This window comes from Frieseomelitta varia, unplaced genomic scaffold (genome assembly GCF_011392965.1).
Source record: "Frieseomelitta varia isolate USP_RPSP 00005682 unplaced genomic scaffold, Fvar_1.2 scaffold_160, whole genome shotgun sequence".
Lineage (NCBI taxonomy): Eukaryota > Metazoa > Arthropoda > Insecta > Hymenoptera > Apidae > Frieseomelitta > Frieseomelitta varia.
The window spans coordinates 262,755-283,506 of NW_025109306.1; the positions used below are offsets into that span (position 1 = coordinate 262,755).

At 37.1% G+C, this 20,752-nt stretch overlaps 2 protein-coding genes across 4 annotated transcripts; both read left to right on the forward strand.

Moving 5' to 3' along the window:
* The first annotated feature begins 1,616 nt into the window (after window positions 1–1,616).
* Window positions 1,617–9,130, forward strand: LOC122537004 (neuronal PAS domain-containing protein 4). 2 transcript variants are annotated; one of them, XM_043669875.1, is made up of 9 exons: window positions 1,617–2,063; window positions 2,531–2,712; window positions 5,809–5,870; window positions 5,962–6,051; window positions 6,202–6,378; window positions 6,572–6,756; window positions 6,842–6,948; window positions 7,101–7,254; window positions 7,467–9,130. In XM_043669875.1, the coding sequence occupies exons 1-9, from the start codon at window positions 2,053–2,055 to the stop codon at window positions 8,386–8,388; spliced, it is 1,890 nt and encodes a 629-aa protein (XP_043525810.1). In that variant the 5' UTR covers window positions 1,617–2,052; the 3' UTR covers window positions 8,389–9,130. The 2 variants fall into 2 exon arrangements, with proteins under 2 accessions (XP_043525810.1, XP_043525818.1); XM_043669883.1 differs by having other exon boundaries at window positions 2,536–2,712.
* A 707-nt stretch (window positions 9,131–9,837) lies between these two features.
* Window positions 9,838–20,608, forward strand: LOC122536928 (mediator of RNA polymerase II transcription subunit 1-like). 2 transcript variants are annotated; one of them, XR_006308519.1, is made up of 9 exons: window positions 9,838–10,082; window positions 10,417–10,562; window positions 10,632–10,765; window positions 10,854–10,992; window positions 11,073–11,292; window positions 11,378–11,603; window positions 11,691–11,922; window positions 11,996–17,800; window positions 17,842–20,608. XR_006308519.1 is itself a non-coding variant. In XM_043669715.1 (8 exons), the coding sequence occupies exons 1-8, from the start codon at window positions 10,052–10,054 to the stop codon at window positions 16,340–16,342; spliced, it is 5,475 nt and encodes a 1,824-aa protein (XP_043525650.1). In that variant the 5' UTR covers window positions 9,838–10,051; the 3' UTR covers window positions 16,343–20,608. The 2 variants fall into 2 exon arrangements, 1 of the variants encoding a protein (XP_043525650.1); XM_043669715.1 differs by having other exon boundaries at window positions 11,996–20,608.
* The last annotated feature ends 144 nt before the right edge of the window (window positions 20,609–20,752 follow it).

Genomic DNA, 20,752 nt, shown 5'->3' on the forward strand with positions numbered 1-20,752 from the left:
GAAAAGTTTAGAATACAGGTCGAATAGAAGAGAATTAAATGATGTAATTCGATTATAGCCACTATAAAATTATAAGCAACTACTTCATACATAATAGTAAAACGTTTTTCATACAATATTTTTACAAACAGTTGACAATTACATGAAAAATAATAATTTTATTATAATCTGTCGCAACTTTATCAGTAAGTTTCACTCGCACGTAAATTTATCTCTTTATGTATAAGGATTTCTTTATTACTTTATTTATAATTTAATTATTCGAAGAATGAAAATGTACAGGGTGCTTCCTTAGATTCTCTTAATTACCTTTAGATAATTTAAAACGAGAAATTTCTGAGACAAAAAGGATATGATTCTTAACGTGTATCATACGATCATTTGTGTGCATATGATTCATTAGTGAGTTCAGAATTTTATCTATTCTAAAGGAACAAAATATTTTATTTTACTGACGTAAACAAGATAATAAAATTATGTTGATGGACGGTATTGATTTCATATGTTTATAAATTAGAAGTTATAATTATAGTTTAGAGGAAAAGGTGATAATTTAAACCGTTAATAATTTGGAAAGTGAATGAAAAGAGTCTCACATATATAACAAATCATATTTGATTCAGAAATTTCGCGAGCCGTAATATTCCGTTCTGACTGTAGCTTTAAGCTTAAGTATGATTTTTGACTGTCGAATGAACCAATTAATATAAAGATCAACAACTATCTGTACTGCTCAAAATAATTAAGGGACTACCTTTCTAAATCATAAAATAAAAACTAAATATGTACGCTTAATCATTACCGATGTCAACAGTGTTATTCGAATTATTTCGAGCAATGTAATTTCTTGCAAGGAATGTGCTTGTGAAATAAGAGTAGAATGTATTACTTCGATTTACACGAAGTAAATTAATCTGCCGCAAAGAAAGAAAAAAAAAAAAAAAAAAACGGTGTCAAGAAATACGAGGAAATAAGTGATAATAAAATTATCCAATATTATTAAAATAAATATAGCTCCGGTATAAATTAAGTATTAAAAAAGAGAGAGAAAATTCGTTCGATCGATAGTCTATCACAGTGCAATCATTAATGGTTGACACGAAGCTGCCTCTGATGCCAATAATCTTGTAAAACAATATTTTAAACGTACAAGATGAAATATAAGATATTTGACATTAAGGAATATGTAATAAAGAAATAACTATATCTAAGAAAAGAGGAAATGCAAGATGATTTCATCGTTTTCTCCTTTTTATATATATATATAAATTTAACAATACTTAACGCTTTGCCTTGTATCTCGTTCTGACCAAAAGAGCAAATTGCAAACTACAAGAAAAAAAAAAAAAAAAAAAAAAACAAAAAAAACACTCTGAAAACGAGCTACGAGTCGTACAAACATTTACCTTGTCCGAAAGGTTGATACCACTTGGAGAAATTTCAGCCTTAGCCGACTACTCTGATTGTTTACCCCTGGCGCGCGCTTTCAGCCAAGTACCGAAAAGTTCTCGAGGCGGGACTTTGCGCAAATGATTGCGGGCAAAACCGCATGTACAGGAAACCAGGCAACCAGTAGCCGACGGTGGTGGCGAGGATGGCGATGATGGCGGTGGTAGAGGGACACGACTGCTCGATCGTGACCGTAGTAGCAGCATGGGGTGAAGGTGCGAGCGAGCGAAAAACTGGAGAAAGGAAATAAACGAGCGAGATGAATCGACGAGTGGGAGCGACCAGGGAATATAAACAGCGAAACAGGGAAGAGATTATCATACCTTGCGCGTGTTGGAAGAGGATGGCTTTATATTCTTGGTGGACGGAAAGGGAGGTAAAGGTGGGTGGCGATGGTGGTGGCGGCAATGGAGAAAAAGGGGGGCTGCGGAGGTGAGAAGGCAGGAGAACCAGCCTCTGCCAGTATCCACGTGTTCAGTGTAGTAGCGCGTTATGACCCGGATGTTAGATCGTAGCTGCAGTTTTGCGAGAACCTGCCGACCCGGATGTCTCGTTCGTCGTCTACAAGTGATCCGCTACTAATGTCCTCCTGGTCACCGAAATATGTTCAATCGGTAAGTAATGCTCGATCACGTGTCAAATGAAAAAAAAAAATATGTTTAACGCGTCCGCTTATCTCTCAAGCGTTGACCGTCGATTCTCATTTCTACCCCCTTTCGTCAAACGCCTTCGATAACGGTGTCCGCCGCACCGTGGATCATATTCGACTAATTTGCAGGAACTCGTCATCTTTTTCCTCGTGTCGCGTTGTCTTATATTCGATTAATAACGGTTTACTTTTGTCAACGATAACTTCAAACATCTTTTTAAAATTTAATGCACGTTCATAGCAATTGATGCGAGTTTCCATTTTTTTTTTTTTTTTTTTTTTTTTTATGATTTTTACATGTATCTCTCGTTGTTCGTAAGGAGTCGTTTAAAACTAGTAGAAATGTGTATTAAACGCGCGACAAGTAGAATCAGCCGTCCGACGAAAGTACAATACGCATAGCGTGTCAGTAACATCCGTGTGTGCTTGAAGGATAGATGCGAGCAAATCAACGAAAGGTGCCAGCAAACTTCGAAGGGACCTGATAAATGCCGAAATCGCCAACTTACGTGATTTACTGCCATTACCGCCCTCGACTCGTCAGAGACTTTCCCAGCTACAGCTTATGGCCTTGGTCTGCGTATTTCTTCGAAAAGCCAATTACTTTCAACAAGGTGAGCATCAAATCTAATTAAATCTTTAAATTGAAGAGCTTCGAAATTTTGAAATTCGCAAAAATTTTTAGATATGCGTTAACATGTATATCTATCTTCATGGTACTTGCATGTTGTGTTTATTTTCGTCGAGTTTATCCTGGCGCTTGGTCAATATGTAAAACACCATAACCATTACGTAGATCATTATGTTTTTCGTGATATTTAGATGATTCTTTTTAAACGCTCACTCAGCAACCGCCATATTTGCTTCCGGAAAACTCCATGCCGCGAAAATAAATAAAGTTGATCTCTTATTTTAACACGATCACTTTGATAAGATCTTTCATCGATGTGAGAAAGTTCCAAAGTACCATTAGAAATAGAAAGAATTACCTACCTTACAGAGTAGCTGGTTTGTTTAGTTTAATAATTTGTTGAATACACGTTATGTGAATCAGAGAAGAAGCGCATGATTCACATGTCTGATTATCGCATAAAGTTATTTCATTGGTTTTCACTGTTTAAAAATATAAAAATTCTATGCTTCAATATTGTTAAAAATTATGAGGTAATAATAAATATGTATTATACTAAAATAACATTGGCATAGGGATTAAATGCAAAAGTCTTAAGTTTTGTGAAAAAGGTCTTTATATCGTTGCATCCTTCTTTGTCTAATTTAAATGATTCATAAAGGAGCAATGAATGCTGTATTTTCGATCTTCAGTGATTTAATCTCTACTTCATAACAGTGTATCATAGAAAACTTCGTCAAAGTATTTATATCTAATACATATGTATCTTTGACATTTTACGATTTTATGAATAGCACCATTGACTCTTTCATAAATCATTATAAATCGTACGATGATTATGAATCATAGATTATAGTGTATCATCTGTGTAAGGGGATATTGTTTCTTCTGTTTTAATAATTAAATAATTTAAGTTAGATCAAATTTATGGTCGTATCGACAGAGAAAAATCATCTAAATGTCACAGTAATCATTATTTTATGCATAATATTTGAAATACATTTTTTTTTTTATTTCTCTCTGATATCACAAGGAATTTTGTTATGCGTGAAACAAGTAAGGTTGTGATAAATATTTGAGAGTTGTTGAACGAGAAGATAAAAAAATTACGAATGCTTTTGCGTATACTTGCTGTACAGTGAACGCTATGCCTTTGTTTCATGGCGAGACGCTTGTCGTTTTAATTTTTACATTCTCCGTCTTCCAGTAGACCTGTACGTCACCGCAAAAACCACTATCAAAATATCAGTAACTGTATTAGCTATTTCAAGGTGGTATCAAGCTAGATAATTGTAATGACCGAAAGTGTATTGTCGGGTAGCGCAGTTGTTTTTGAAAATTTAGAAATTATGCGAATTATGCGAAAACAGTGTTTTTAAATGTTCTTCGCGAATATAGAACGTAATGTTTTAAATTATTCATAATTTCATATTTAAATTAATGTCTGTGACGAAATTATCTTCAAAACGATGAATTATTAATGACTCAGGCTGTTAAATTGTAATTACACTTCATAAATCGTTCGTTATATCGTTCAGTATGATTTATATATAGTCAATTTTGCAACACCGGTTCCATATTATCTAAACAATTATTCATTATTATTCACCCCCTGCGTCTCCATAATTTCTCAGTTGTACCACTTTTGCATTACTTTTGAGACAGTTTCTATCTGTATTGTTAAAAACGGTAAACTAAAAGAATTATCTTTTATTTCACTGATATTATCCAAATGTGAATTATTCAATAATTTTTTAAATCAAAACAACATAATTCCATTGCTATCAATTTCAATCGATTGTTTCTCAAATCGAGAAATCAACGATCTAGGAATAAAAATTTTAGCAAACGTTTGTTTACCGGTGTCACTTGGCGAATTGTTGTATCATATACGTTCCACACATTTTTGATCGTTCATTTCCGCCAAAGACGCATAAAAATCCGCTGTATAGCTACAATATCCATTCCTGCAAGTATTCACAATCACAATAATAAGCGTAATCTCTAACAAGAAGTAACAAGGAGTATCGTAATTTCTAACAGGGAAGTTTCGTGGTTTCTCTCGGTAATTGTATTATCAAGTCGAAACTTGGCCGGAATATAAGAGTATACGGCCGTTTGACAAGAATATTAAACGGTTCGTTCGAGGATCAAAAACTTCGGGCATCTCCGTTGTGCAAGCGTAGAGAGTAATATATAGGTAAAAGGTAGGGAGGTAGGTAAGGCAAGAAGGTAAGATCGGCGTACATTCAAACTCAGCGGAGTCTAAGCGCGAGTTCCGGGTGATCCGCTGACCTGTCGGCCTTTGCAACAACACTCTCACGCTCCTGTAACCCATACTCCCTCTGTATCGTCTCTCCGCTCTCCGTCGTTCTTTCTTTCTCTCCTACATACTCATTGTTTCACAGTATTCGATACTATAGTCCCGTGTAGCGCCGTTTGTAAACGTACCCGTGCTGCATTAGCATACGCTTCTTTCCCTCTCCTCTTTCTCGCTCCTTTTTTCTTTCTCCAGTGTTCTTTCTTTCCCCCCGGGACGACCATGGAAAACGCGCCGATTCAATGAATTTTCCGCCATTCCCTTTTCGTCCCGATGAATTTCCATCGATCACGATTATTATTTCTCGTAGTGAACGAAGATCATTTTCTATCGTGTATCGATAAAGCTCGACGTACTTTGAGAAGTCATATCTTGCAATTAGTTGAGGGTTTCTGAGAAAAGGAATAATAACATTCGACTTGAGATAATTATTGTGTTTGATCGTGTCATTTTTTTTTTTCAATTCTAATTGGTGTAATTGAAAAATTTCGATTTGACATTGACGATATTATCTATTGAGATTTCATTACTTAATTTATTATTCGTTATCCTTTGTTCGCGTATAAGAGACCGTTTTACCGAGATAAAGAGGATTTTACATTTAGAAAAGTTTTAAGATGATATGTTTATGAATAATAAAGCAAGAGTCCTAGAAATACCGATCTAGTTTCATAGATTATTCTTGAATATCGCAATAAATGTTGTTGCAACGTTATTGAACATTGAGTAATATGTTGATCGTATTTTTTTTTGTTTCAGCCTTGAAAAACTGTCCGTCCGACTCTTCGAATATCCCGACCCCTAACATTGGATTTTCAAAAGTAATATTGTTTATCATGATATCGCATTGTATTCTTGACCGTTAGTTGCTACGGTACAAATGTTGGCCATACAATGCATGCAATTTTTCAGGCCATGTCCGGATTTATAATGATGATGACTCAACAAGGGAAACTGTTGTATATATCGGAAAATGCGGCAGAATATCTTGGACACTCAATGGTAAAGTAATTGCAAAGACACAGAAATTATGGTAATCGATCATACCAAGAATTCATTAGGACAGATGTTTAAAAAAAAATTGCCTTTGTATAATAATGGATTTGGAGGAATGAAATTTCATTCTGTCCTACATTGTGCAATGTATTTTAGGAGGATTTGCTTATCCACGGGGATAGTGTTTACGACGTAATAGACAAGCAAGATCACATGGTTGTACAAAATCAATTATCTAGAAATAGTCCAATTCCAAGCGATAGGAGATTGTTTCTTTGCCGGATCAACGTATCCAGGAATTCTCGGAGGCAGCTTCGTTTCGGCGATCAAAAAGTAAATTTTCTATTTAATTGAATTGAACATTTAACCAATTTTCCCTTCTCTCTTCTCTCGTTTTATTCTTATTTCGTGTTATCCCGACAATTATATATTTTTAACTATTGTTTTTCTTTGATTATAATATGTATTATCTTTTTCGTAATGTATATGTTGCTCGTACGTGTAGTTTTATCGTTATTTTTTGTAGGTGGTTTTAGTTGAAGGCCATTTTTTACCTTTCGTTCCCGTTTGTAATCGAAATGAATTTGTTTTCCTTGCTTCCTGCACACCCGTTGTTTTACCGGAAACTAGAGAAAGTATCGTGCAGGGTGCGACAAATATTTTCACCACCATTCACTCTATGGATATGAAGTATCTTCATATCGATAAAACGTAACATTTTTATTTCTTTTGTTTGAAAAATATGAAAAATTTTGAAACTTTCGAAAATTAAAACTTCTTATTACCAATTTTTCAGGGCTGAAAGCCATTTGGAATATACCCGCAACGAATTAGTGAATATGTCATGGTATAATTTGTTACATTGGGATTCGATACGGACAGCATATTGCAAACATCAAACTGGTACGTTCAAAAAGAAAATTTCAAAACAGTTCAATTTATGTTTCCTTTTTTTTTTCTTTTCTTTTTTTTTAACTTAGAGAATACGAAACGGGCGCTAATTCAAAAACAAAATTAATATTTAAAGCATTTGATATCATCCACGATTGTTTCAGTTATTCAGTCTGATCAAGAACGCTCTGCAACCGCATTGTTGAGACTGCAAAGCCGTTCTGGACGGTGGTTCTGGGTACATTGCGTTTTACAAGTCAAAGACACTTCCGAAGAATGTCAACATCCTATCATTGTGTGCACAAACCAAGTTTTGAAGTGCGTTTTTCACATTTAAAACTTTTATTTCCAATTCCAATCTCCGCTTTCTCCTCTTCATATTGGGCATAATAACGAATGTTAGAAACGATTTGCAACGCATTAGCCACTATTTTTCTTATAAATTAAGTAACTAATATTAGCATAAAGTAATTATTGATTAAGTAAAGATGATAAGCTAAAAGCGTGTTTGGTGTAACGCACTATTACAGTGACAGGGAAGCGGAAGTAATGCGCTCAAGTTCCTGGCTGTACCAGTATTCGTCCCAAACTAAATTTACCTACACCATCTGCTCTGGAAGTCAGAACCGCAATGTGCCATACGCTACCGGCAGCCAAAGTAATCAACAGCAAGATTACACTCGTTCCTTGTCCCACGCACATAACAACGATACGCAACATTCTCCCGACATACGAAATTCTGAGCAAGATCTGCACAATTCGTCGAAGACGCAGCTGAAGGATTACGCAGCGAGAAATCCACGAGAAGATGCGGAACCAGTTGATATGTCGATCAGCAGTAGCGAGCATGAAAACAGGAACGTGCACGTGAACATTCAACATGGCCATTATGCGCTTAGTCAGTTCACCGATAGGTACAAAACGCATCATAAAAATTCATTGAATTTGAGCGGTTATCGCGCAAAGTTTATCCAATGCCATGGTCAATACAGCATGGACACATTATCGCCCAAGTATTATATCACGGACTTAGATAAGGAATACTGTTGTAACGAAAGGAACAACAGCCACAAACGACTTCCGGGTAAGGCGTTATCAGCGTCCGTAACAGGGTCGACAGCAGATCCTTCGGAGCTATCTATGGAACACTGGAACTCGAGCCCAGTTTGGTCGGATACCTTGCAAAGGGTGCCAGATGTGGTTCATCAGGAACTTAGCCCGTATGTAGCTACGCCAACTACACCGGTCGACACTCCAGACTCTGAGCTACACCCGGAAACACCGATTTTCAATTTTGATTGGGCAGGCGAACAGCACGTACCCAATCTGAAGATTACGTTTCGCAGTTCGAATCAGGGGCCCAGAAAAGTTCAGGATGTTCAACCTATTACGTTGCAGTTACCACGGAAAAAGGGCCAGTCCATGAATGATTCTAAAGACTTTCCTAAATAAGACTGTGCACTCGCGTTCAGTTGGTGCTTTACAGTTAGATAGGCAAATATTTTGTTTCCTCTTTAAGTAGGTATAACTTTGTAAGTACACTGAGAGTTCGAGTCTGTGAGTAGAGTGAAAGTTGGTACATGTCGATTGATGACTAGACTGGGAGTATTTGTAAAAAAATTTTTGAAAAATATTCAATTTTAAATTGGTGACAGTCGATCCATTAAATTAATTCCTAGTGTAACAATATTGAGAGATTTACGATTGATTGGTATCAATACAAGATTGAAATTGATTTTTGATTAGAGTGAAAATATAGTAGTTTTGTTTTTTTGTTGGTTTGAAAGCTATCAGTATTAAATAAAATCTGCTTGGTGGTAACAGAGATTTATGGGTAAGATGCCATAAAGTATTAGAATAATAAAAGGTAGACATGGAAATTTTACAATATACGTAGTAAATATTGATCGTAAGAGTACAAGAGTACCTAATTTTTTTAGTGGTAAAAAAAAAAATGCTTTGACCAGAATGTCTAAAAGTTTTTATAGAGAAAATTTTAGGAGAAATGTTGAAATACAGCTTTTTAGAAATTATTTTTATATAATATTTTTGAATAAAGAACATTTCAAAGTAGTAGCATTGTTAGTATCTTGGCAAAATGTTCAATAATTAATTATGAAATTATCTGTATAAGTTTTAGCCGAGATCCAAGTAAAAGAAAATGTCCACTAATAAAGAATATTTTCAATGTTAACTGTAGTTATTAAACTGCAACCAATGTCCCTTTTCTATTAAAAAATGAATTAATATCTAGTTGGTTAATATATCTTGTATGTAGTATTTTCAATTTGTAATTTTACAGTAATTAGTGCGGTTTAATCAGTTTCAATTTAAATATATAGAATTTAATAGAAATGCTAATTAATCAAATGAAGTTTATTTTACTTAATTGTTGTATGTGTGTGTTTATACATGTATTTGTATAGTACCTAACTAGTGATTTTTTACTTTCTTGGACGTGACGAAAGATGTCGCTGCAACTGCATCCAACACTTTGATATCGTTCTCAAACGCATTCAAAAAGTAGCAATATATATTTGAATTGTAACTGAAATATTTTTCATTATCGTGTATAATATTCTTCTTGGTGTAACTTTGATTATTTGCTAGATAAATAATATTGCACAAATATAATAATTTATGTGGAAACGCACTTCATATCATTCGCTACTTCTGAAGGCTTTAAGTTCTAGTTACATGATATATGATTATGTTCGTATCAAATTAAGAAGCATATTTTTATTATCATAATTAAATATAATTAATGACTTGTTGCAAATAATTCATTATCTAAGAAGTATTAGAAATTTTATTGAATATTTGTTTGCTAAATGTAACTATAGAGGGTACAAGAAGCGAGACTTGTGTTTCCCTTCTTGAAGTACACTATGGATGAAAACGCCTATACGTACCTACTAGAAATGTATGGCTTCTAAGTATAGTTAGTACATCGTGCGCGAAGGTTAGGAGCAGTTAAATGATCAAACGTGGGTTATGTGAAAATAACAGCTCCTGTCACAATGTGCTATATAATAATGTTATTGTGATATTACAATAGTAAACGTATATTGATATACGCGTAAATACAACATCCGTGTGATCCGCCACGGAATACATGGATGTTGCGAACGGACAAAAGCCCCTTAGTGAGTGTAATTTACAATTTATTTAATACGATTTATGTAATTTTATTTTATTTCGTAATAAATTGAATATCTTAGTTCGTTGAATAAAATATTCGTATAGATGCTATTATTTTTAAACATTTCAATGTTCGTCGAGTGAAATTTCGATTTATATTTATTCGTATTATATGTACAAAAAGATAATTATTTTTTTAATGACACAGCTATTCATAATTATGGAAATTTGCTTTCATTGTATTGAAATTGGTTTTTGTTATTTGTTATTCATTTAATACATGTTTAATATTTCAATGGGTATTATTACACAATTAATTGTATGAATTTTATAATTTAGGCGGGCAACCTTCTGCCATTGGTAGTTCAGGAATGGACAAAGGGAAAGAGTGGCAGATGGAACTGCTTATGGAAAAATTACGTTCCAAAGCTTCTACATTCAAATCCTTGGTGGAAACTGCCAAAAATTTACGGATGGCTATGCTAGTATGTAACTTGTAATATATTGATTAGATAGATTGGAATGAGTATTGATTTTTAAATTATTTTTAATAGGATAAAAGATTTGCAATCGACAGTGCTGAAAAAAGTCAACTACAAAAATGTTTAGATACTTTACAACATTCCATTAAAGTAACCTCTTTACAATCCATGGTAGAACGTTTGGAGAGTTTAACTAGGCAACTGGGGTAAATACTTGCAAATTTTACTCATAAGTTTTATGAAAATCCAAATTAGACAATTTAGTTAACATTTGTTGTTGCGATTGGGTTACAGCTTAAAGTTTATGATGTCTGGTCCACCAGGTACAGAATTATTTATTTCCTCAGACATGTTCTTTTTGGAGATTCTTTTGGAGCCAACAGGTGTAGTTAAAGATGTTAAAATTCATCATGAAGGGAAAAACGAACAGCAGGTACAGATTTTTTATTTTTGTTAGAAAGTATTTTTTTTTAAAATATATTTTATGGAATATTTTTGATGGAATTTTTACAGAGCTGTGATGTACTGGTGTCTTGTTTGTCAAGAGGAGATTTTCTTGATTTTACAATACAATTGGAAGGTTTAGCTTCAATATATCAATTAAATGCTGATAAGAAGATAAAATGTAAAGCATTCAGTGCTCTACAGTCATTGGAAGCTGATCTGGGTATCTTAGCTCAGTTGCAAACGTTTATAAAAGAACCTTTTAATCTTGTTCATAAAAGTCCAGTTGGTTAGTGATAAATCATGATACGTGTATTTAATTTCATGAAAGATAGAATTTATATGATGAGGGAGTAATTTTTTATTTTATTCAGGAATTCTTGAGCGAAGAAGAGGAGGTCATGCGATGAAGTTGACATATTTTGTTTCTCCTTATGATTTAATAGATCAGGAGAATCGTACCTGTGATGCATTGAATTCAGAAATAGTTATTAAACGGAAGATTGGTCATTCCGTTACAGTTTGTATGGAAGGTTCGACTGCTCACAAGTTGCCTACATCTAGTATCATAACTGTAAATAGAAGTCCTACAGGAAAAAGGTTCTTAGTTTTTTTTTTTTTTTTACAAGAAAGACAAAAAATTGCATCTATCTGAATCAGCAATTTCTAACTGATAATATTTTGTAGTACCCCGTCTTATGCTCCATTAACTGGTACAAATTCATCAGTGTTACCTGCTTGTTTCGTATTGAAGCTTGCTAAAAAGATGCCCATGTGTATGGAACTAGTACGTAGGATACAGAAAGTAACGGAGTTAGAATGTGGAGACATATCCGCTCCCCATCCGTTACTTAGTTTGATTATTCTGCATGCCAGTGAAGGACAATTGGATTGTCGGAATAACAGAGGACTCTACGCTGTATGTAAAATGTTTTACGTGACAATTAATTGTCGAAGCATTATGTTACTTTGTACATTATTTTCTGTTGCAGACTTTACCAGACCAACAGCATTGTTATTTCATGACGGAGAATAAAAATATGGAAGGTGTGTTAGTGTGTAGTATTCCTTTCACTCATCCGGCACACGTCCCACAAATTTTGGTATACCTGCGTCAACAAGCGCTCTTTAACACTTTGATCGCTAGTTGCGTCAGACCTATGGCTCGGCAAGATCCAGAACACGCAACTATATTCGAAGTAAGTGCTTTATCGTGGCAACACATATCGGTAAGTTTGGAGCATCCTTTCGAAGAGACAATGGCGACGGCGGAATTGGATTTAACAGATATCTCTGCCCTCAAGTGCAAATTGTACGGTATAAGTATAACGAACACGGAACAGACGTCAGATTTGACCGGAAAAGTCTTGCAAAAGTGTTTGAGTATACCTCTGACAATGAGAATTCTCATGAAATCGTGGGAGAGCCGCGACTCTTTAAGTACGATGAATAATTTGAATAGCGGAAACGGGAACTACAATGTAAATCATGGTTCCGGCAAAGATCCGAGCAGCCAAAATGGTTCCGGGATGCCCGACTTCACTAACGGCGAAACGAAGATCAAACAGGAACCTGGATTGAATAACGGGAACGGAACAATGGGTAGGCAGCAGACATCGCAACAGCAACAACAGCAACAACAGCAGTCTTTTTTAGATGCCGGAACGGAGAATAGTATCGGGTTTCCGTCGTATTCCGGCCAATCCGATACCGCAACTACTGCTATGTTAAATCCATTACAATTGGGAGCGTTGCTCGGGCAGGCAAAAAACTCTATGTCCAATCCAATGAACGAACGTACAAAAAAGACGCGTAAGAGGAAAGCTGCGGACGGTATTTGGCGAAGTCCAAAAAGAAAGGGAGACGAAAGCGCCGAGATATTGTTGGAGAGCTCTAGTTCGGACTCGACGCCGCTCGGCACACCGACCGGTGGCAGAGAAAATTTAAACGAGACAAGGACATCGACGCCAACGTCAGCTACGAGTTTAACCAGCGGTTTGGATCTTTCTAACTTAGATCCGACCGACATTTTGGGAACGGACAAGAGCTCCGATTACGATCTCGATAACGAGAGTGAAATAACGGAGGTTCATGATTTACAAGACGTCGAGGAATTGATCAAACGCGATCGTAAGTCGAGGAAAAGAGAGGAGAAAAAGAGCCCGATTATATTCGAAGAGAACAAAAGTCTGGTGCCGCCTTCAGTAAGTATAACACCAATTTCAAGCAGTAGTTTGGGTCAGACTACCAACTATAACTCTGTACTTACGGGGATGGGTTTGGAAAGGAGGCCAGGCATTGAAATAATACCGATCGCATCGTCACCGCAAACTACTTTACCGAGCTCTATCACTATAACTCCGATAGCCGGGCCGACACAGTCGAAAAATCTGACAGACGAACGTAGAGAACGAAAAAGTTCGAAGGGGAAATCGACAGAGGATAAGGGAAAATTGGAGAAGAGACGTAAACGTAAGAGAGAGGACAGTCCTATGGGACCGCCACCGGACAAAATATCTAAACAGGATCCATTGTCGAAACCTGTCTCGGTAAGCATCAAGCCGACCGAATCGCCGCCAAACTTGAGCTCACGACCGTCGTCACCCGCGACGACGTTGCGAAAGTTCAGTCCGTCTCCGACGCATACCAGTCCTCTAGCTCTCGTAGGTAAGTCCAGCCCTACATTGAAACAGTCAGCAAACAAGCCAGTGCAAAGTCCAAAGCACTCTCCGGTCTATAGCAGTAGTCCAAAACACACGCCGGTACCTGCGAGTGTAAGCCCGAAGCATGGCACCTCGTCGCCAAAGCACGGCAGTTCGGCAAGCACGGGGAAACCGAGTATGTCTGCGTTGAAATCCGCGGCGAATTCACCATCAAGCAAAACTACCGACTCTGGACAGTCGAAGATAAAATCTTCTTCCTCTTCGTCGAGCAAAGACTCCACTCGAGAAAAGGAGAGGAAAACGTCGTCTTTGGCCTTCGGTGGGTCGAGCGGCCATCAAAGTCCAAAGACCAAATCGTCCAGCGGTAAGTTGAAACAACTGGAATTAATTCCTAGCGGGGAGGCGCAGACCACGTTGCCCAGCAGTGGCGGTAACACACCGCCGTCGGGCAATTCTGAGCTGGGCAAGTCGGCCATCGCTCAGCAACAGGCGAGAAACCGAAAGGGTTCGTTGAGCGCCGTCATCGACAAGTTGAAAAATGCTCAGCACTGTACGGACGACGGCGGCAACGGTGGAACGAAGTCGGCAACTGCTGGAAGTGGTAATTCCAGCAGTCAGAAGGAAAGGAGTCTCGGTAGCTCCTCGAACAAAGCTACGGAGGGCAAGTGTATCAGCAAAAACTCATCCATGGATACGAAAAATCCCGCAGAGTATATGGTGAAACATAGCTCCGATGGAATGAAGATAACGATTAATAAAACACGGACAAAAGACTCGAAGTCCGGTGGGAATCTGAAACTGTCCTCGTCCTCGACGAATGTCGCGACTGGTACATCTTCGAGTTCATCCGCGTCGTCGACGACTATATCGGGCAATGGTTCACCGAAAACTCACACCGGTTTGAAGCCGGGAGTAAGTTCTGGCCCCGCGTCGAAGAAACCGCCGTCTCAAACGTCGCCGAAGCTATCCGGATCCACTTCCGGCAGCAGCAGCGGTAACAAAACGACTCTTCTAGGACAAAAGATGTTGACTGCCTTGAAGTCTATCTCAGGATCGAATTCTGGAAGTGGTAACGGAGCTGGAGGAATCAATGTCGGTAGCAGCGGTAGTAGCGCTTTGCTTTCGAAAAACGTCATGTCCTCCAAATCCTCCTCGAGCTCCCCGAAGACAGCCAGTTCCGGTGTGACGGATCTCAGCCGGAATCGTGATAAATCCCGATTGTCGAAATCCGGTGACAAGAGTATATTTCCCTCGAAAGGGATTGGAGACACTAGGAAGTCGAGTCCATCGGGTCTGCGAGAGGAAAGCGAGAGCGAAAGAGCATTTAAACTGTTGGCTGCTCACGCTTCCATGTCGAACCTATCGAATTTACCTAATTTACCACCGCAATTGGTCGTCGAGGGTCTTATGAAGCAATTGGACACTAAATTTCAAATACCCAAGCTGTCCGCCAGAGCTAACGCAGACTCCAGCGACAAGAAATCTGAGAAATTGTCCATGCTTCCCGATAGTGGGAAAACGTTGGACAATCTCGCGGCGAAGCAGACGACGGAACAGGGAAAGCTGCAAACGTTGTCGAACACGTCGAGCACTGTCTCCAAAACGAGCTCGGAGGATCAATCGAGCCAGAGTAGAAGAGATCATGTACAAACGAAGCCTGACAATCTCTCTATGACGAGCGCAACCTCGATAATAAACCTCGGTACGGATAGTGCCAGTAATCTTCTACTTCCCTCTTTATCTAGCAGTAGCTCGCACGATCTGGACATCCCCACGAATCTCTCGATGCAGTCAACGGAGAACGAGTCCCGCGACAAGGAACCACCGATGAGTAGGAGTAACACGCAGTTTCTGGGTAGCAGCTTGAACTCCACTGCCATTGGCAAAGACGACAACAGTGGCAGTGGACCGGTAATGGCCGTTCTACCGAAAGGATCCGATTCACAGCCTACCAGTAAATCCGTGTATCCTACGATGATGACGACAGGTACAATAACCAGCGGGAATGGGACAGTTGCAGCGAGCTCTGGCAACGGGACTTCCGAGAGCCTGAACCTGAGCATCAAGCCGGTAGATGCCACGATGACAAAGTACAAATCCGACGAGAAGAAGCAGCAACAACAACCGCAGCAGTCTCAGCAGCAACAGCAGCAGCAGCAGCAGCAGCAACAACAACAACAGTCTCAAACATCTGCTCAGCAACAGCAACAATCTCAGCAGGTATCGCAGTCGCAGCCACAGTCGCAACAACAGCAACAGCCACAACTGCCGCAAGTTCCGTCTTCCGGAGGATCTTCCTCTTCGTCCTCGTTGGGAATAACAGTGTCTTCGGAGAGTTCGTCCAGCACGATGAAGCCTCCTGGCACCGAGATACCCACGACGACGTCCCAAGAAGCTGCCGAAATGCTGTTAGACTTTTCCACGCCGAAGGACGTGGCCAAGAGTCTGAACTTCACCAGCATCCCCGAGAGAGCCATGACCCAGGCAGCCTCGGTTCGCAGAAACACGCCACCGCCACCGCCGCCTGCCTTCCCAGCCAGTCCTTCCGTCAGCGTGCACATCGTGAAAAGTCCTGCACCATCGCCGAGAGTCATCCCGCCCTCGCCTCACTCCGCCTCGCCGTGCATCACCGACGACGAGCTGATGGACGAGGCGCTGGTGGGAATGGGTAAATGAAGGTTACTGAAACTCTAGATTTAATTTTAGCCGCGATCGGCACACAGGGTGTTCCGAAATGTTGGCTGCTATTGAATTCAGCCGGTCCGCTGTGCACCACGTTTTCCGACCGCGGTGGACAGATTCGGAATTGCCCTCGAGTTAGTTGGCACTTGAATGTTTTTGTAAAATAATTTTTGGAAATTTTTGGTTTCTTTGTTGTACCTAGCTTCTTGTTTTTCTCTTGTTGTTGTGATCGAGATTTTAAGGATAATGATTACAGGCGAGAAACGCGATAAGTCGTAATGTCTATGTTTCCTAGCCTCGTGATGATTTTTAAAATTATGCTTGTCACGTGATTGAAATATTGTTTGTTTCTTAATGTCGCTTCGGTTTCGGTAAAGCTAACTATATTTTTGGATTTTGGATTGGACGAAACTAACTATATTTTAGGATTTTGGATTGAACGAAACTAACTATATTTTAGAATAGATTCTGTTGAGATGATCATAAACGATATTAAAGTGAAAAGAATTACTTATCGTGTTTCTCTTTCCTGTAATTTTTAAATACTGATCATTATTTCACATTGAGTGAAAAATAAAAGGGAGACGCAATAGCAGCGAGATTGTTAGTTTTCATTGAATTCGATTTGTAACGATTTTAAGTGAAGATGTGTGCATTTGTATTTGAATATTTATTTAATGCGTGTCATTTACAAAGATACGAAGAATCGTTTTACGCGAATGTAACAATAATCGTGAGAGATTTCAACATTGTTTCGTGTCGTTTATTAATATCAATCAAACTTGATGAATTCACAGTTTTACGCTTTCCTGACATTATACAAATAAATTAACAGAATTGATTAATTAGCGAAGCGGAAAAGATTGATTGCGCGAATGAAACAGATTATTCTGATACTCAATTATTTTTATTTTTTAAATAATTAATTTTATCTAATCTATAAGCTACGAAAGTTTGGAAGTTTTCTCTTGAGGAAACGATTTAATTTGACCAGATCTTAGTATTTAGTATATATATATATATATATATATATATATATATAAAGTACCATTTTTAGTATCGAGTATCTTTTTCTCTGACTAGATATCTTCTTTTCTTTAGTTTCTTTGACTAGATAAATATCTTTGTAAATAACATATACATTTGCATATACATTTTCACTCGTAACGTGTATTTTACTCGATTATTGAATTATACTTGATAATTCATTTAACATTTTACGAATCATTTTTTAGAAAAATTTGTGCGCTCGATAATATATCTTTCCACGAGTTGGGCGTCTGAGATTTTTCAGTGAAGCATTTTCAATTCGTTTTCCAAGGATTAAACAATTGATAGATGTCAGAAGGGGACACCCTGTACATAAATGAGAATTTTCACTTCTGAAATGTCCTGCCGAATACATAGTACATACATATATAATTATATATATATATATATATATACATTTACGTCATTGTATGCGAATCTTGACGCGAGTTCAATTTTCTTAGGTATATGTATATATAAAAAGAAAAAAATAAAATTGTGTATATCAGAGTGATTTATTATTATAAATAAAATTCAGACGCCGTGATAGGAGGACTCGAGGCTAGCAATAAAATGATTGTTTATAGATTTCTAAGAAAAAGAGAGAGAGAGAGAGAGAGAGTGTGTGTGTGTGTGTGTGTGTGTGTATGTGTGTGTGAAAAAAAGTGAACGATGTATTAAATGTTCGCAGCATATGAGGAATAATATAGACAAGTACATAACAAGTTATTTTCGATAGAAATCCATGTTGGACAATATTTGTAAGGGCACCGTGGAATGGGCATGCGGTATTAAATATATAGTTAGAATATTTCCCGATTAGTGTATTTCACACGTCTGAAACTTTTACTAATTACGAGTACAAATGTTTCAAAGGTAATAATATCACTCAGAAATTATTTACGTTAGAAATTACACGAAGACGATTTTTAAGAGAAAGAAGAACCATCGTATTGAACATATCCTGTTCGTTTCTGACCAGAAATTCCTTTTTCTTTAAAAGATAGATTTTTAGACAGAAATTGTTTATTTAAGTTATGTGGAATATACTATTTTGGAAATACCGTACTGTGAAGAAATTTTATTGGACGAATGGCCGTGAGAAAGGATAGATCATATAGCCAACGATCAAGTCCTTTATCCTTACCTTCCTGTTCTTGTACTCGCTCCAATTGTCCTTCCTCGTAACAGTTCTTCGGCAGTCTACAACGAAGAAAAATCAGTGCTTCGATATTGTAAGAAATTATTTCCATAATTTGAGCAATCCTTGCTTGACGAATGTTCGTGAATATTCGCGAAGAAAGAAAAAAGAGAAGGAAATGAAATGAATGCATCGAAAATTAATTTTGTCGCGTATTAGGAATGAAACTTTGTAGAAACAATGAGAATCAAAAGCAGTATTGTATTCAAGCAGAGTGTCGTTTCATTTTTTTTACCGAAGAATATTTTAGAGCGAATAGATCACAGAAAATCATGGATCGAAGTATCGGAGGACACGACGGGGTGATAAAAATCCATCGAAACTTACGAAAGACTTTCTCACAAACGAATTCACCGGATTTTTATGGAGTTTTATCAGAATCGATACTTTTTAATTAAGAAAATTTTTCTATGTATCCTCAGCTGCGCGATAGAAAATTATGAATCGAAGGAAGTAAGCGGAAGGGAAGAGATAGTAGGTACCAAGTGCCAAGTATAGGTAAAAAAAAAAAAAAAAGAAAAAGGAAAAACGAAGATTTTCGAAGATAGAATTTCAGTTCTTTGATGTACCTTTGATTTCTTATCATTTCAGCAAGTTATTTTAAATTAATTTAATTAAAATAAAATGAAGTTTAATTGATTTGTGATTCATCGGCAATTTAATAACAATGATTGTTCTACATGTTATTTTTTTGTGTAATATTCTCCTTTCCCAAAGGATTGAAATTTTGATCTTCAGAAAATGGACACGTTGTCTTTGTACAAATTAGGCAAAAATTTTTCGGCTCGAAGATCGAATAATCGCCGACGTGTCAACCTGCGGCGTGATTATTCGATGTTCGAACCAAAGATCAAGAAGAGAAAACAGACACGGAAGTTATATGAATAGAGTAAACGAATTATATGTCTGTTGCGGATAATTAAAAAATATTAGAGAGAGAGAGAGAGAGAAAATGACAAGTAAATTAAGATGATGACATACGTTCGCTTTCCAGGTGTAAATTTAATGAAAATTGTATTTTCAAGCGGGAGCACCGTATTACAGACAATACTTTGCTTCGACAGATAAAAAGAAAATTGAATGAGAGAGAGGAAGAAATTCTCCTTGAAGAGGAAATTGTCCGGTGCTCCCGAGAGAAAAAAAAAAATGTGGTTTATTTTTTCAATACTCACAATGATGTATATAGAGCTGTTGTAAACAAAGGAACAAAAAAATATACAAGTATGACGAATATAAAAGATCAATGAATTCAACATAAACGAGAGAGGCAAAGAGAAGATAGAATGCGAGAGAGATGCTCGGTTAGTGATTATTGTTTGTAATTATTTATTTCAGTTTATGCATAAAACGTATGTATTACTTTTCTATTAGCAAGACATTCTTAATTTCTTATGCTAGATTTGTTTTTGTCGGTTCGAAGATTCCCGAGACACTTTATATAATAAAATACTTTTGCGTCAGTTGCGAAGAAACGGAAAGGAATTGTGGGTGAAAGTGGTATAATTTCAATTTTGAATTTGTCTCGTCTGTTTTCGTGAAACTGTTACAGAAATGGCAAGCAAAGTGTCAAACCTAATTTTCATTTTGCAATGTTTGCTGTTATAAATTGAAATATTGACTTTCTTCGAGGCCGAATGAATCTTTTGTTAGAAAATTGAATAATGTTGTAACATTTCGGATGTAATTTAACGCACTGTAAAGACGTCGCGTGGAACTTCGAAGAATTTTATGAAACGTACATTACATATGAAATACGTTTATTTCTCTACAACGTACGCGTGCGAAGAAAGAGGCAGATACAAATCTACGATGAAGCCTGTGTATAAATGTAACTGTATTAGCGCGTGTATATGTACATTTAAGCATCGAGCTGTATAGAAAAAAAAAAGAAGAAAAAAAGAAGAGGATATATACATATAATTATAAAGTACACATATAATTATCTTTATCGACGGCGAGTGTCTTCGAATGCACGCTGAATCTTCGGGACACGTATGTAAGCCTTGATAATAAAGACCATGTCTTTTTTGAAAAATTGTTATCCGCGCGTTTCTTCGATTCTGACTTAATTGCTAAAAAAATTGCTAAAAAAAAGAAAAAAGAGAAAAAAAGAAAGAAGAGAAAAAGAGCGAAGAGTAAATACAAAATAAGAAAACAAATGATAGTCCTTTATT

What these genes read in the sequence shown, in the direction of transcription:
- LOC122537004 (XM_043669875.1), top strand. An exon ending in TATCTTCATATCGATAAAAC is followed by an intron (nt 6,757 to 6,841) that starts GTAACATTTTTA and finishes CCAATTTTTCAG; the next exon opens with GGCTGAAAGCCATTTGGAAT. An exon ending in ATATTGCAAACATCAAACTG is followed by an intron (nt 6,949 to 7,100) that starts GTACGTTCAAAA and finishes CGATTGTTTCAG; the next exon opens with TTATTCAGTCTGATCAAGAA.
- LOC122536928 (XM_043669715.1), top strand. Translation starts at nt 10,052, where the DNA reads ATGGATGTTGCGAACGGACAAAAGCCCCTTA. An exon ending in AGTTTAACTAGGCAACTGGG is followed by an intron (nt 10,766 to 10,853) that starts GTAAATACTTGC and finishes ATTGGGTTACAG; the next exon opens with CTTAAAGTTTATGATGTCTG. An exon ending in ATAACAGAGGACTCTACGCT is followed by an intron (nt 11,923 to 11,995) that starts GTATGTAAAATG and finishes TTTCTGTTGCAG; the next exon opens with ACTTTACCAGACCAACAGCA.